Here is a 17704-nt window from a genome sequence, read left to right on the forward strand (position 1 = left end):
GAATTTTGTATGTATTATAAAACAAATAACATTTATTACAGAAAATTTAGACAATATAAAAATATTTTAAAGTATAAAATAAAGTTACCTATAATTCCACTACTCATACATAACCAGTATTAGCTGTAGGAGCTCAATTTAGTATATATGTGCCCTGGCCGGTTGGTTCAGCAGTAGAGTGTCAACCAGCATGTGGAAGTCCCGGGTTCAATTCCTGGTCAGGGCACACAGAAGAGGTGACCATCTGCTTCTCCACACCTACTCCTTCTGTCTCTTTCTCTATCTCTCTCTTCATCTCCCGCAGCCATGGCTCAGTTGATTCAATCATGTTGGCCCTGGGCCTTGAGGATGGCTCCATGGAGCTTCTGCCTCAGACACTAAAAATAACTCGGTTGCCAGCAGCTACAGATAGGCAGAGCATTGACCCCATATGGGGTTTCCAGGTGGAATCCTGGTCAGGACACATACAGGACAGGAGTCTTATCTCCCCGCCTTTAACTTAAAAAAAAAAGTTAGTATGCGTGCAGTCAACCTTTTGTATATTAATGGGATACTATATTTGATTGTTTTCTATTTTACATTTAGTAATAGGAAGTAAAAATTTCCTAAAGATATTAAACATACTTTAATATTATATTAACAGCTGCATCACATGGCATGTATAAAAATGTCTGTTGTGTGCCAAGACAGTGTCTGAGGCCGGGGCGCAATGCTAATCCATCAGACATGGCCCTTTTCTGAGACTGAAGTGGGAGATATAAACAAATACTTTCATAACGTAGTTCTATCAGAATGTATTTAAATTATCCATATATTCAAAGAAGAACTAACTCCTATCCTTCTCAAGCTATTTCAAAAAATTCAAGAGGAAGGAAGACTTCCAAGCTCCTTTCATGAGGCGAGTATAATTCTGATTCCAAAACCAGGCAAAGACAACACAAAGAAAGAAAATTATAGGTCAATATCCCTGATGAATTTAGATGCTAAAATCCTCAACAAAATATTAGCAAACTGGATCCAGCAATATATGAAAAAAATCATACACCATGATCAAGTGGGATTTATTCTTGGGAGGCAAGGCTGGTACAATATTCGCAAATCAATCGATGTGATTCATCACATAAACTAAAGGAAGGAGAAAAACCACATGATAATTTCAATAGATGCAGAAAAAGCATTTGATAAAATCCAGCACCCATTCATGTTCAAAACTCTCAGCAAAGTGGGAATACAGGGAACATACCTCAACATGATAAAAGCCATCTATGAGAAACCCACAGCCAACATCATACTCAATGGGCAAAAATTAAAAGCAATCCCCTTAAGATCAGGAACAAGGCAGGGGTGCCCCCTTTCACCACTCTGATTCAACATAGTTCTGGAAGTCCTAGCCACAGCAATCAGACAAGAAAAAGAAATAAAAGGCATCCAAATTGGAAAAGAAGTAAAACTATCAATTATTTGCAGATGATATGATATTGTATACAGAAAACCCTAAAGTCTCAGTCAAAAAACTACTGGACCTGATAAATGAATTCAGCAAGGTGGCAGGATATAAAATTAATACTCAGAAATCAGAGGCATTTTTATACACTAACAATGAACTGTCAGAAAGAGAAATTAAGGAAGCAATCCCCTTTACCATTGCAACCAAAAAAATAAAGTACCTAGGAATAAATTTAACCAGGGAGATTAAAGACTTGTACTTGGAAAATTATAAAACATTGATAAAAGAAATCAAGGAAGATACAAACAAGTGGAAGCATATACCGTGCTCATGATTTGGAAGAATAAACATCATTAAAATGTCTACATTACCCAAAGCAATTTATAAATTCAATGCAATACCGATTAAAATACCAATGACATACTTCAAAGATATAGATCACATATTACAAAAATTTATATGGAACCAAAAAAGAACACGAATAGCCTCAGCAATCTTGAAAAGGAAGAATAAAGTGGGAGGTATCGCACTTCCGGATATCAAGTTATACTACAAGGCCATTGTACTCAGAACAGCCTGGTACTGGCATAAGAACAGGCGTATAGATCAATGGAATAGAACTGAGAACCCAGAAATAAACCCACACTTTTATGGACAACTGATATTTGACAAAGGAGGTAAGAGCATACAATGGACTAAAGACAGCCTCTTCAACAAATGGTGTTGGGAAAATTGGGCAGCTACCTGCAAAAAAATGAAACTAGACCACCAACTTACACCATTCACAAAAATAAACTCAAAATGGATAAAAGACTTAAATGTAAGCCGTAAAACCATAAGCATCTTAGAAGAAAACATACGCAGTAAGCTCTCTGACATCTCTCGCAGCAATCTATTTGCCGATTTATCTCCATGGGCAAGTGAAATAAAAGACAGGATAAACAAATGGGACTATATCAAACTAAAAAGCTTTTGCACAGCTAAAGACAATAAGAACAGAATAAAAAGACAAACTACACAATGGGAGAATATATTTGACAATGCGTCTGATAAGGGGTTAATAACCAAAATTTATAAAGATCTTGTAAAACTTAATTCCAGGAAGACAAACAATCCAATCAAAGAATGGGCGAAAGAAATGAGTAGACACTTCTCCAAAGAGGACATACAGATGGCCAATAGGCATATGAAAAAATGCTCAACATCACTAATCATTAGAGAAATGCAAATTAAAACCACAATGAGATATCATCTCACACCAGTTTAAAATGGTGCTCATCAACAAAACAACACAGAATTAAGTGCTGGCGAGGATGTGGAGAAAAGGGAACCCTCCTGCACCGCTGGTGGGAATGCAGACTGGTGCAGTCACTGTGGAAAACAGTATCGAGATTCCTCAAGAAATTAAAAATCAAACTGCCTTTAGACCCAGCTATCCCACTGTTAGGAATATACCCCAAGAACAACATAGCACTGTTTAAAAAGAAATGCACCCCCATGTTTATGGCAGCATTATTCATAATAGCGAAGATCTGGAAACAGCCCAAGTGTCCGTCAGTGGACGAGTGGATTAAAAAGCTTTGGTACATATATACTATGGAATACTACTCAGCTATAAGAAATGATGACATCGGATCATTTACAACTACATGGATAGACCTTGATAACATATACTGAGCGAAATAAGTAAATCAGAAAAAACTAAGAACTATATGATTCCATACATAGGTGGGACATAAAAATGTGACTTAAATAAATAAATAAATAATCCATATTACAGGACCTTAAAGCTTTCTGTTTCTTTGGTATATATTATAAAATTTTTTTGCTTATATATTGTAAATCCCTGCAGGAAATGTCACAAATACAATACCAGAGGTTGTGAGAAAGCTTGTTTTTCTGTACCCTCACCAACCTAGAGATTATTACCTATCAATTTTATAGGTAAAACACTATCTTATATTTGAAATTTGTGTCTTCGAATTCTAATTAAGGTGAGAATTTATTCCTTTGCAAGATGCTTTCTTTTTGGTCACTTGCCCATTTTGATGGTGTATTGATTTCTCTTGCTCATTTTTTCTTTTTAATAACAGCTTTATTGATATATAATTCACACGCTATAGAATTCACCCTTTTAAAGTGTACAACTCAGTGTTTTTGAGTATATTCAGAGAGTTGTGCAACCATCACCACTGCCTAACTCCAGAAATTTTCATCACCATCAAAAGAAACCCCACATCCATTATCAGTCACTCCTCAGTATCCCCCCTTTTCTCCACCCTCAAACCCTTGTCAGCTACTAGTAATCTACTTTCTGTCTTGGTGGATTTGCTTATTCTTGCAATTTCATATAAATGAAGCATGAAGCACGAATACTCTCAGTGTAATGCTTTCAGTGTATCATCTGTTGTAGCATGTATCAGTTCTTCATTACTTTTTATTGCTAAATCTATTTTATGAATGTAGCATATTTTTATTATCCATTCATCATTTGATAGACATTTGGATTGTTTTCACTTTTTGGCTATTGGGAATAATGCTGCCATGAACATTCATGTACATGTTTATATGGACATTTGTTTTCAGTTCTTTTGGGTAGAATTACTGGGTCATATGGAACTGCATGTGTGACATTGTGAGGAACTGCCAACCTGATTTACAAAGTGGCTGCACTATTGTCAAATGTCATTGAAAATGTTTGAGGGTTCCAGCTCCTCCATGTCCTCACCAGAGATTGTTATTGCCAGACCTTCTTTTAGGTTTTGCTATTCTAATTGGTGTTAAGTGGTATCTTACTATGATTTTGGTTTGCATTTCCCTAATGATTAATGATGTTAAGCATTTTTTTCTTGACCATTTGTATATCTTCTCTGGAGAAATGTCTATTTAAATCCTTTACCCATTTTTTAATTGGGTAATTTATGTTTTCATTGTTCAGTTGTGTTGTTTACATATTCTGGATACCAGTTCCTTATCAGATATATATCTTGCAGATATTTTCTCCCATTCCATGAATTTTCACCTTATATCCTTGGTGGTGTCTTTGTAAGCACAATCCCGTTGAGGATACCACATTGCATTTAGTTATTGTGTCTCCTTTTGGCTGGAATGGTTTCTCAGAATTTTCTTGTTTTTAATGACTTTTGACAGTTTTGAAAAATACTGGTTATATATTTTTCTGGAATGATCTTCCATTTATGTTTATTAAGTTTTTCGCCTGGTTAGACTGATGTGTGTTTTGGGGAGGAAAACCTCAGAAATAAAGTGCTGTGCTCATCACACCATAGCAAGGGTATGTAGGCTGCTGCCATGTCTCAGCCGAGGTCATTTCGCTGAGGTAGTGTTTACCGGTTTTATCCACTATGAAATTACTCTTTCTTTCCTTCCTTTCTATACTGTACTCTTAAAGGAAGTCACTCTGCACAGTCCACACTTATAGAGTTGGGAGTTGAATTGCACTCTCTTGAGGGAAAAATATCACAAATTATTTGGAACACATAAAGTATTTGGAATTCTTCTGTGTCGGAGATTTGCCTATTTTCCATTTACTTCTTTATTCATTCATTTATATCAGCATGGACTATGGCTATTTTGTCCTTTGGGTTATAACCCAGTAATACATAATTAATTTTGTTGCTCAAATTATTCTGGTTTTGGCCATTGGCAGCTCTCTGATTAGGCTTCTCCCTTCCTTTGCCATCTCCCATCGTTTGTTTTTTAAATACTACTTTGTTTTTCTGGCACCACAGAGTGTTTCAGCTCCTCTTATATGTTCCCTGTCCTAGTCCTACAACCAGTATTTCTCCAGGAAACCCTGACTGATGTGCTCTGGATGCATCTGTCATGGAGAATGACTGCCCACTTTTTTGAGGTGCCTTCCAGGACCCTCAGAAAATCAGTTTTTGTATATTATGCAGCCTGCATTTTAAATCAGGGCATTCTAAGTATAGCAAGACCTGTTAAAAATCTCTGCAATCATTTCTTACATTGTATGCTAACAAAGAGACAAACTTTAATTTCCAGAAATTTTTTTACTGATACGGCTGTGATTTGTAATTTTTTTTTGCTAGGTTTTGGTATCAAGGTTGTGTATCTTTATGAAATGAATTTATAAAGCTTTTTAACCTTTTTATATTCCATAGAGTAATTTAAATGTCATAGCACTATATTTTAGAGAGATCAAAAATATTTTATAATTACTGAAGACAGTAGTGTTTACTATATAAATTTTAGAAAGTCTAGATAAGCAAAAAGAAAAAAGAAAAAGAACTTAAAATTCTACTCTGCTCACATCATTCTACTGATAGGTTAATATAAAGTGCCCATGTAGTGATAATACCTGATACATTTTAAGAGCTTAATAAATGTTGCCTCTTTTTTTTTTCCCCCTGAAGTTGGAAACGGGGAGGCAATCAGACAGACTCCTGCATGCGCCCCACCGGGATCCACCCGGCACACCCACCAGGGGGCGATGCTCTGCCCATCTGGGGCATCGCTCTGTTGCAACCAGAGCCATTCTAGCGCCTGAGGCAGAGGCCACAGAGCCATCCTCAGCGCCTGGGCCAACTTTGCTCCAATGGAGCCTTGGCTGCGGGAGGGGAAGAGAGAGACAAAGAGGAAGGAGAGGGGGAGGGGTGGAGAAGCAGATGAGCGCCTCTCCTGTGTGCCCTGGCCGGGAATCGAACCCAGGACTTTTGCACGCTAGGCTGACGCTCTACCACTGAGCCAACCAGCCAGGGCCAAATGTTACCTCTTTTTGATGACAACAACAATAAACAGTTGTTGAGCTCAGTGTTATATAATAAAAGAATCTCTGAACTCAGTCAGGAAACCTAGATTTCACCTTACTTTTTGTGGGCTTAGTCCCTTCCAGTTTTAAGTTTGCTTGTTTTATTTCACTTAAGAATAACCTCATTGCTTTATTTGAAATATGCCACCAGTATCACCATATAATGCTATCATCCCGTCCTGTCTCCTTGTTGTCTCGTGCCACCACATAATACCTTCATTGCTCCCTCGTGTCCTTTCCTCCTGACTCACATCGTTCCTTCTGGGTTCCTTTCACTCTGTCTGCTACTATTGAGGCTCAGTGTCGTGTCCTGAATGTGTCGTAGAGTTCCAGACATGATTTAGGCCACATTGTAAAGATCATCAAATGTTATAAAATACTATTTAGAGATACTTAAATTTTTTAATTCATAGAAAGATGGTACATTTTTCTTTATAGTCTAAAAGTAGTTCAGAATTAAATCTGACTTAATATTTGTATAGAACTTTACTTTAAAAATGCTTTTTTCAGCTCTGGCCAGTTGGTTCAGTGTAGAGTGTCAACCTGGCGTGTGGATGTTCCGAGTTCGATCCCCAGTCAGGGCACACAGAAGAAGTGGTCATCTGCTTTTCTCTCCTCCCACTCCCTGATTTTTCTCTCTCTTCCCCTCTTCTAGCTGTTGCTCGATTGATTCGAGCACATTAGCCCCGGGTGCCGAAGATAGCTCCTTGGAACCTCTGCCTCAGGTGCTAAAAATAGCTCAGCTGTGAGCTTAGCCCCACATGGAAAGAGCATCGGCCCCAGACAGGGGCAGCTGGGTAGATCCCGGTCGGGGTGCATGTGGGAGTCTCTCTATCTCCCCTCCTCTCACTTAAATTTAAATAAATAAATAAAATTTTAAAAATGCTTTTTTCTATTTAATGTAATTTATTTCTGAAAAAAAAATTCTGTGGATCCTTTCTTTTTATAAATCAGGAAACAGAAAGGAAGATTGAATGAGTCACTTAAGGTCAATTAGCCAGCAAGTAGCAAATATAGAAATCAAACCCAATTCTTCTCTGAAGTTTAATACTCAGGTTATTTAATTCTGCACTATACTTTCAATAGAGAAAATATTTCACACATTGCTCAATTTATATAACTTTTAAATATGAACATTTGAAGAGACATGTAGGTAATAACTACAACCTCCTAATGATTTGAAATGTCAACATTGTTTTGGGGATAATGTTAATAGTACAATATTGACTCTTTAAAATATAGCAGAAGCCTAAGGATTCTTTTGAATTTAGGAAAAGGAATGATGATGAATGCCACTAAACTTCAAATTCAGATAATTATCTAGGTTAAAGACTGCAGTTTTGCAGTGCGTTTGAGTGCTAGCAGGTGGCGTGAGAGCACCACACAGCTGTGTCTGAAATATTTATGAGTTCGTGGCATAAACTCTGTATAATTTTTGAACATTAAAATGTTAATGTGAACACAAGTTTTAAAGTAGTTGTTACGATAATAATCAACATTGCTGCTGTTTTTGGACTACTTCTCTTATAGAAAGCTACAACACTTAAATTTTTAAATGATAAATTTTAAAATTTATTTTTAAGCATCATGATTTCATTGAAAGGTATTTTAAAAGGAAAAAAATTTTACATTCTCACTATCCTAATGTAAAAACTATTTGTTTCTACTGATATATATGCATATATTTTCATATTTTCATAATCATGATCATAATGTAGGTACATTTTATGATTTTCTTATAAATAATTCTCCATATTGTTAATAATCTTGAGGTACCATAAAGTTGCTTATTTTATCCATGAAACTGATAAGCTGGTTGTTGTACATATTCTCTCCAGGTGACTATCATAATTCATATTGTCTTCAACATATAAGCATTCTATTGGATTGATATTTAATAGTGTTCTCACTAGTAATATTACTTAAGAGTGCATTTATATTTATGTATTTGTTTTCTGTTTTTTCTAGTTCAAATAAAAATTTGCAGTCCTTAAAAATATATATATCCTCCCTTGTTTTCCCTTATGTATTTGTCTAGCAAATATGTGTTGCATGCTTTTTAAGTGTTTGGCCATTGCCAAAAACAAGAAAGACATCATTGTTACCCTCAAGAGCAGGGGTCCCCAAACTACGGCCTGCGGGCCGCATGTGGCCCCCTTAGGCCATTTATCTGGCCCCCACCGCACTTCCGGAAGGGGCACCCCTTTCATGGGTGGTCAGTGAGAGGAGCATAGTTCCCATTGAAATACTGGTCAGTTGGTTGATTTAAATTTACTTGTTCTTTATTTTAAGTATTGTATTTGTTCCCGTTTTGTTTTTTTACTTTAAAATAAGATATGTGCAGTGTGCATAGGGATTTGTTCATAGTTTTTTTTTTATGGTCCGGCCCTCCAACGGTCTGAGGAACAGTGAGCTGGCCCCTGTGTAAAAAGTTTGGGGACCTCTGCTCAAGAGTTTGCTGTCGAGTGGGAAAAATGGAAAAATAAGTCAGTTCTCCCGCTGTGGTATCTTGAGGGAAGTGCAGGGCTGTTGAAACTAGAGAGGAAAAATGGATGGGGCTTCAAAATCTTATTTAGCCTTTTTCTTCTCAGTGCAGTTATGACTTTCTTATTCTTAATGCTCTCCGTGGAAAAATAGTCTGGTTTACCTTATTTAACTGTATTCTAGTGTCTAACTTGTTTCTCTGTTTCAAGCCTGTTCATCTCTAGGTAATGCCTTCATACATGCCATAATTCTCTGCAAATTAAGAAGTGTGTTCATTCAGTCTGTCACTTCTCAAAATATGTTTTAAGGAAGACTAGTTCCATAAACTGTCCCATAAAAGCGGAATTTGGGGTCAACTAAATTTGGGAATCATTACATAGCAACCTTGAATCTTGAAATTTCAAAATGTTTATTTGTGTATTACTTCCTTCAAGAAATCCTGCTCTAAGAACCCAAGTTAACTCAGCATTTCCTGAATGTATTCAGCAGACATAGCCTGGAACTTTGAAAGAGCGCCCGTTTGCTCCCCACTGTATTTCCATGAGTTGGATCAGACCTCATAATGGACACTAATTGCCAACTCTAGCTAGAAGGGAGTTTGAAAAGGTTTCCTTTTGCTCATTTTAATGTTAATCTAAATAATATTACTGTTTTTTCATTAAAGTATATGAAGTAATCTTTTTCAAGTAATTTTTTTTCTTGTATTTTTAAGGTTAAACTTTCTAGCCTGAATTTAGATGATCATGCAAAGAAGAAACTTATTAAACTTGTAGGAGAGCGATACTGCAAGACCACAGATGTACTTACCATCAAAACAGATAGGTAAGAAAGAAAAATTCAGCCCATCAGCTATGTGTGTTGCTTTATTGTCCTCCAGTCCCCTGCCAGTCCTTTAAAGGATATCAACTTACATTAACTTTATATGTCAAAAGAAGTCTGATTTATATTTCTGATATCCTCATACTAGTCTATTGTTGCTGTGATCTTTATATACATGGAGAGGCTGGCCTTGATGAGTTAAATTATTGTTGTGATTTTTAATCTTTTATTTTAATATATCATGTATATAAAACTCAGGAAAGATGTTAGAGGAAAATACAAGTATGACTTGCTAGTAATTAATGCTTAAACAGGCTTTTTTTTTTTTAATTAAGTGAGAGGAGGGGAGGCAGAGAGACAGACTCCTGCATGTACCCTGACTGGGATCCACCCTGCAAACCCCTTACTGGGATGCTTTGCTCATATATGGAAGTTGCTTGGCAACTGAGCTATTTTTAGCACCGGAGGCGGAGGCTCCATAGCCATCCTCAGGGCCTCCTTGGCTGGGGGCCAATCAAGCCATGGTTGTAGGAGGGAAGAGAGAGAGAGAGAGAGAGAGAGAGAAAGGGAGATAGAGGGATGGAGAAGCAGATGATTGCTTCTGCTGTGTGCCTTGACCAGGAATTGAACCTGAACCTGGGGACATCCACATGCTGGGCCCAATGTTCAACCACTGAGCCAACTGGCTGGCACCTTAAACAGGCTTTTACAAAGTCACAGTGTATAAAAATTTTATAGCTCACAATTAAAATTATTAAATTAACTGCAAATTTAATTTATTAAGGTACTTATGCAAATAAGCAGAATTTAAGTGCGAGCATAGAAGTTCATAAAAGCCGTAAAAGATTTATCTTGTATGAATTTATAAATTAGGTCATCTGAGATAAAGAAAGGTTATTGGTTTTTACCGACTGGTTATTTTATTCCTAGAATTATACTTTGGTTGTTTCCAAGTTATGTTTAAAAAATATATCTGACCAGGTAGTAGCACAGTGGATGAATTGTCAGCCTGGGACACTGAGGACCCAGGTTCGAAACCCCGAGGTCACCAGCTTCAGCGCAGGCTCACTAGCTTGAGTGTAGGGTTGCTGGCTTGAGACAGGATCATAGACATGACCCATGGTTGCTGGCTTGAGCCCAAGGTCCTTGATTTGAGGAAGGTGTCACTGGCTCAGCTGGAGCCCCCCCCCCCCAATCAAGGCACATGAAAAGCAACCTGTGAACAACTAAAGTGAAGCAACTATGAGTTGATGCTTCTCATCTGTCTTCCTTCCTGTCTTTGTCTCTCTTTTTCACTCACTAAAATAAATAAATAAATAAATAAATAAATAAATAAATAAATAAATAAATAAATAAATACCTCTCTTTAGAGAAAAGCAAATGGATAGATAGATACCCTCCTTCCCTCCCTGTCAGTTTCAGAGCATGTGGAGAAGTCATCATCAGAGAGGTTTGCATCCTACGGTGTGGTGGAAAGAAATGGGCATGACACGCACGAGAGGACAACAGTGTGGAGGTGGAGAAAGATTATTACTTAGTTAGAGAGAAAATAGATTTGAAATATATTAGTAAAATTCTTTTTGCTATTTTTTTTTAGGAGATGTAAAATGTTTTTGGTTAGCGCAACTTAAAATATACATTTTAAATGTTATTGTTTGAAATTTTATAAGTATCTGATAATGTGGGTTTTTTAAGTTTACAAGTGTCAGTCTTTGTATGAGTTTTATGGTAACAACTATTTAGAGAACTCTTAAACTTAAGTATAGAATAAACAAACTATAGTTAAAGTCATTTATCGTATGGTTTTACTGTATATTGACATTGGAAGTAATTGATTTCTAATGTTAGGTCATTCTATTTTATTTTATTTATTTATTTTTTAAACAGGTGGTACTTGTTAGCATTTATTTAGTTAGTTAGTTAGTTTTTATTTCTTTACAGAGACAGGAGAGAGTCAGAGACAGGAATAGATAGGGACAGACAGGAATGGAGAGAGATGAGAAGCATCAGTCATCAGTTTTTCGTTGAGACACCTTAGTTCTTCATTGATTGCGTTCTCATATGTGCCTTGACCGTGGGGCTACAGCAGACCGAGGAACCCCTTGCTCGAGCCAGCGACCTTCAGTCCAAGCTGGTGAGCTTTTTGCTCAAACCAGATGAGCCCGCGCTCAAGCTGGTGACCTCGGGGTCTCGAACCTTGGTCCTCTGCATCCCAGTTTGGCGCTCTATCCACTGCGCCACCGCCTGGTCAGGCAGTCATTCTATTTTAAAGACAACAGCAGCAATACATCATTTTATAGTGTAGCTCATTTTAAAAAGAATTGACTCTGGAAAAATCAAGGTGAACATTTAGGTTATCATCTAAGATTGGTCTAGCTCTATTTTTTAAATGAACTCAACATATGCTCACACTCCAACAGACTCTTAGTTCTGAGATCATGAAGGGCACTTGGATTGGACACAGTCATTTTGGTCCACAGTCATGGACCAAAGCTGATGGTCGGAGACTTGACTTGGGGGGTGGTGTGAACACACAAAATATAATGTATGGAAAATGTGTTGTAGAATTGTGCACTTGAAACCTGTATACATAAATTTTTAACCAGTGTCAACCCAATATATTCAGTTAAAAAAATACCATAAAGCTATTATCAGATACAGTTAGTTATAAAAGCAAAGCGATATTCTAAATAAAATTATAAAAAAAATTTTTACATAGTAGACTATCCTTATTCTAAGAACAGAATTTTCCTAAAGCAGATGAGGAATACCTGAATATAAATTATCCATTGTATTTAGTATTTGTATATTTTGCAAATAATTCTGTGTCTTAAATTTTTAGAATTTTTACTTTCTCCCTCTCTCTTTTGAAGGTGCCCTTTAAAGAGACAGAATTATGATTATGCAATGTATCTGCTAACAGTTTTATACCACGAGTCTTGGGTAAGTGATTATATATCAATGTTTAATCATTTTGTTAATGTAAATTCCAATGATGTTTTAACCTTTCCAAACAATCTGTGTGGCAAGTACTCAGTTGCATGTTTAATGAACCACTGGATGCACTTAGGATATATGAAATGTTATAGAAAGCTTCTACTGACATCAAAAGTGAGGATCTTGAAATAGATTATGCAGTTAATTTCAGGATGTTATAGAAATCAGATGAAAATGCCTTTAAAATTCAGAGTTTCTGACTTTGGTTGGAAAATTTAGAATTTTTAACTTTTTGTTTGTCAGTTTGACTTTGGCTGAAAGTTGTCAAAGTTATGGAAGGATAATGATCTGTATAACTTTTTTTTTTTTTCGAATACAAGCAGACATTTATTTAGAAAGTTACAGAGGTAGAAGAAGTGAGATGTGGAAGAAGTGAGTCAGCTGAGCTTCGTGGGCTCAGCAAACAAGTTACAGAGGCAGGAGAAGGGCCCTTGGAGCATAGGAATGAGAAAGAATATACAGGCCTGGGGAGAATGGATTGGGCATGCTTCAGAAAGCATGTGCTCTGGGGAGAGAAGGGAGTGGGGAAAGAGAGAAAGCTGACATCTGTACAATTTGAGATTTGTAATTCACCCTGTTATTTAAATAAAGTGCAGAATGAAGCTCCAGAACTTCATAGAAAGGTATTTTAAAATTTTACTAACACTTGCTTAGCCTTTTGTGTAAATATTTCTCTAGTATACATTAAAGACAGTTAAGCGCAATTAATTATTCAAATAGTATTTATAGTCTTGTGTCTATATGCATACAAATGTGTAAGGATGATATTGCTATGCTTTAAAGTTGGTAATGTGGCCCTGGCCAGTAGCCTTAGTGTTGGCTGGGTGCGTGGATGTCCCCGATTCAATTCTGGTCAGGGCACACAGTAGAGGTGACCATATGCTTCTCCACCTTGCCCCCCTTTCTCTTTCTCTCTCTTTCTCTCTGTCTTCCATTCCCACAGCCATGGCTTGAGTAGCTTGAGTGAGTTGGCCTCGGGTGATGAGGATGGCATCATGGCCTCCACCTTAGGTGCTAAAGATGGCTCTGGTTTCAACGGAGCAATGGCCCCTAGTGGGCTTGCCAGGTAGATCCCGGTAAGGGCACATGTGGCAGTCTTTCTCTCTGCCTCCCTTCACGTTAAAATGAAATTGATAACGTGTTTAGGTAACTCAGTTTAAAATTGTATTTTTTAAATTAAAATAATCTTAGATATGCATACAAATTAAATTTTTTGAAGCTTGCCCAACATAGGCCTGGGTCTCGGTAGCATTTCATATTGGCAGCGTGTGAAAGAGCACAAATGGCTGGATAAAGAGTCAGTCTCTTTAGATGTTCAGAGGGCTTTGTGTGGAAGAGGTGAGATTTGTTTTTCATGACTTGAAGGGATACAACAGGTAGAAGCAGTAGTGAGATGGACTTCAGTTCACTGAGTAAAAACTTTCTAAGAGTTATCTACAGATGAAATGGCTTACTTTAATACTAGAAAATGTTCCTACTTCATTGGGGATGTTGTAAAAGGCACTACTTAGATAAATACACCACTCACAAGAATTAGGGGATCAGGGAATGTGCCCTCCAGTACTTTCAGCCTTTTGTACAGTGCATTTCACCAATGAAATAAAAGGTTTTGCATCTCATTTGCATAATCGAACAACTTTATTTGACTTGTTTGCTTTTCTGATATTCTTGTTAATAAAAAAAAATCAAATGTTTTTTTTATCGCTTTATATTTATTTCAAAATATCCCCTAATTTTTGTGAGCAGTATAGTTGCATTAAATGGCATTGGAGCCTCCTTTCATCCCTGAGATGTTGAAATTCTGTGAATATATGCAGCCCTCCTCTAAACTGTTCACGTCATTTCATTGATATTGATAAAACAGTTGTATCACAGAAGGGTGAGTGGAAATAAAAGAAAATTAAACATTGTCATGGGGTTAGTGAAGAAAAGTAGCTGGTAGCTCTTCTCTTCTTTTGAGGTCTTCTGATCTGGATGTTTTAGTTCCTGTCTCCTGTCTTCCGGGAGCAACATGGTAGTAGTTAATCTCTCTTTCCTGTCAGTTGATTTTTGAATGCTTTTGGCTTAAGGCAGTTAAATTCATTCCCTTTCTAGCCAACAACATGGCTGTATGAGCTACAGAGCTGTGACTGACACTGAAAGAGTTAATACTAAACAATAACAGCCAACCAATTTTGTGTCTCTTATTTTGCCAGCAGCCTGTAAAATGAATTTCCTCTAAAGGAAATGACAAGAGTTAAATAAATTCAGTGAAAGTTGACTCACTGGATTCTTTCTGTGGTTCCATGACATAGAATCCAAACGAGTTTATATTCTGGATTCACGCAAAAAGAGTTTGATCTTGAACTCTTAATTACTTTGATGCCAGAATGAGTAGCCATGTACAACTGTTCTAAACAGATACAATTAAAGAATTCCTGTGTTAAACTTGGCTCCTGATCCTTTCTAAACAAGTGCAATAGGTGAAGGAACTTGAATGCCAGAAGAACTGGGAGATTTGTGGAGCTGGTGGAACAGTATTTATTAAGTTGAAAAAATTTTTTTCTTCAGTAGTGTGAAATTCATACTTGAAATTGATGTTACCACCTGGCATTTAATCAGATATTTAGAGAGCCCCTTTTAAACCATTCCTTTATTTTAGAGACTAGTTTCAGAGCATTTAGTACATAAAAACTAAGCTTTCCTTAATTTCTTAGCTTTGGAGCCTCCCCTGGAGGTTACCTCTAAGTAGCGCAGAGGAAAGTAGTAGGGTTACATTTCACACAGTGCTGAAACATCTCCGCAAAGCTGTTCAGGATAAGGAAGTTACTGTTATGTGCTCTTCAAAACAATTTCACTATAGAAGCATCCAAGTAGACTTCTAAGAAACAGACTTCACAAAGCATTGACTTCAGGCATGGAGGCTTCGCCATGCTTCAAAATATGATTATTTTAGTGCCAGGAGGGTGGCAAGAGGCAGACACATCTCAGACCAGTTCTTTTTTTTTTCTTTTTCTTTTTTTTACAGGGACACAGAGAGAGTCAGAGAGAGGGATAGACAGGGACAGACAGACAGGAATGGAGAGATGAGAAGCATCAATCATCAGTTTTTCATTGCGACACCTTAGTTGTTCATTGATTGCTTTCTCATATGTGCCTTGTCCGCGGGCCTTCAGCAGACTGAGTAACCCCTTGCTCGAGCCAGCGACCTTGGGTACAAGCTGATGAGTTTTTGCTCAAGCCAGATGAGCCCATGCTGGGGGGGGGGAGGTGATCTCGGGTTCTTGAACCTGGGTTCTCTGCATCCCAGTCCAACACTCCATCCATTGCGCCACCGCCTGGTCAGGCAGACCAGTTACTCTTGAGCAGTTCACAGAAGCAAAGATCCTTATAGAAATCTGTTTTAATATTCTGGTATTGCACATTGTTAGCTTAGGAGTGAATTAAGTTTTAACTTTTGGAACCATACAGACCTGGATTCAAATCCCATTACTTGTTATTTGTGTAGCCTTGGTCAGCCATTTAACCTCTGCAGCTCATTTTTGGATGGATCAGGGAGAATTTATATGAAATGTCTGGCAAATAGTGAGTGGGCTCTCAGTAAATGGTGGCCTATTATATTGTCGTTAATGCTCAAATGAAGACATCTTAGACTTGTACATTCATTTATTCCCAATTTCTGTACACAGCTTACATTTAATTTGATAGGTTCTGTATAAAGGTAGTGAGATCTGTACTCTGTTTTATTTAAAATTCTAGAACATGTGTTCTACTTGCATTCTGACGTAACTAATAACGGAACTTCCTAAATTTTAATTTTGTTATATGATATTTTTTAAACCTTCCACAAGTGGTTTGGATAAGAAATGATTGGATGAAATATTTTGCGAAGTGATTTGCACAAAAAATAGACTAAAACCCAGACACTAGAGGAAAGGAAAAAGCACTTGCTTAGAAGACAGAGACCTAAAAAAAATCAAAGTCCAAGGGTTCTTGGATGATTTTGATATTTAATTACTATTGGTAGTTTTAAATTTGAGTTTTTTGGCTGTGTTATTTGAATTTCATGATAGTTTTATTGCTAGTCAAAAAATATATCTAGCTTTGTAATAAAGTGGTTCTGAAAATTCATATAACAAAATCTTAGTTGGATAACATTACCCTCACTAAAAAGGTTCATTTTTAAAGGCGACCTTATTGCAAGTATTTTGATAAAAAGTGAAGAATACTTTTGCAGAGCCATAATCTTCATTTAATCTATTTGGTTTATGGCTTCATTGTGATTGTGTGTGCTCACTTGTGCATAAATTACCAGGGTAAATTACAGTGCTATTAATGGTAGGACTACAAAATGAATGAACCTCTGCCTTAGGCATCTTTATTTCTAAATGGAATTGATGGTTACAGGATACGTAAAGGCAAAATTTTTATCAGGATTTTGACTGCAGGGGACAAGGGGGTTGTCGGCACCCCTAACCCCCACATTGTTCAGTAGTCTCCTTTCCTAGGTAACAGAGGTAGGAACATAGGCTGTGAGGGCGCAGACAAGGATTAGTTCTCCCCAGAGGCCTCACAAAAGTGGTGGCTGGTTGGAAGATGAGTAGCAGTGCGGCAGAGAAAGGGATGAAGGACTGTCTAGGCCCTTGTGTTCACAGAGCAGGCAGAAGTTTGCGGCTGCCGGGGTATAACAGTAAGAGGGCAGAGGTGGGAGATGAGAGGAAAGCTAAGTCAGACCCAGATCGCAAACAGGTTGCATAGCTCATTTAGGGGTGTGAATTTGCACACAGAGGGCGCATTGGGCTGATGCAGCATTTTACTAGTTGTTTGGAAAGCACCTCTTTCACAGTTGTAGTGATTATGAAAGAGGAAACTATCCTTATGGCAAATATCAAGTGTGCTTTCATGAAAATGAACTTTTTGGTGGTTGATAGGCAAGTAAGTGTTTACTGGTTGCCTGTTATGTCTTTGGTATTATTGGATATGGAGGTTAATACTTAAGGGGAAAAACATCCTCTTTCATTTAGGGACACTAGTAGAAGCAAGTTGTCTTAGTAATAAATATTATAAAAGTATGATAAAAGTTATATAATTTACTATTTATTTTTTACTCTTCTCTATGGCTGTATTTCTTATATATCTTGCAAGGCTTTAGTTGATACCCACTTTGAGCCTCTTTTTTAAAAATTGAG

At 37.1% G+C, this 17704-nt stretch overlaps 1 protein-coding gene across 1 annotated transcript in view; it reads left to right on the plus strand.

Annotated features, from left to right (window-relative positions):
- The window catches only part of MRPS35 (mitochondrial ribosomal protein S35), a 49292-nt gene that overhangs the window by 22213 nt on the left and 9375 nt on the right, over nt 1-17704 (plus strand). Inside the window, exons 6-7 of the mRNA XM_066368872.1 lie at nt 9433-9542; nt 12413-12482. Of these exons, the coding sequence (XP_066224969.1) occupies nt 9433-9542; nt 12413-12482 (180 nt within the window). The remainder of the gene's footprint in view (nt 1-9432; nt 9543-12412; nt 12483-17704) is intronic.

This window comes from Saccopteryx leptura, chromosome 2 (genome assembly GCF_036850995.1).
Source record: "Saccopteryx leptura isolate mSacLep1 chromosome 2, mSacLep1_pri_phased_curated, whole genome shotgun sequence".
NCBI classification, from domain to species: Eukaryota; Metazoa; Chordata; class Mammalia; order Chiroptera; family Emballonuridae; genus Saccopteryx; species Saccopteryx leptura.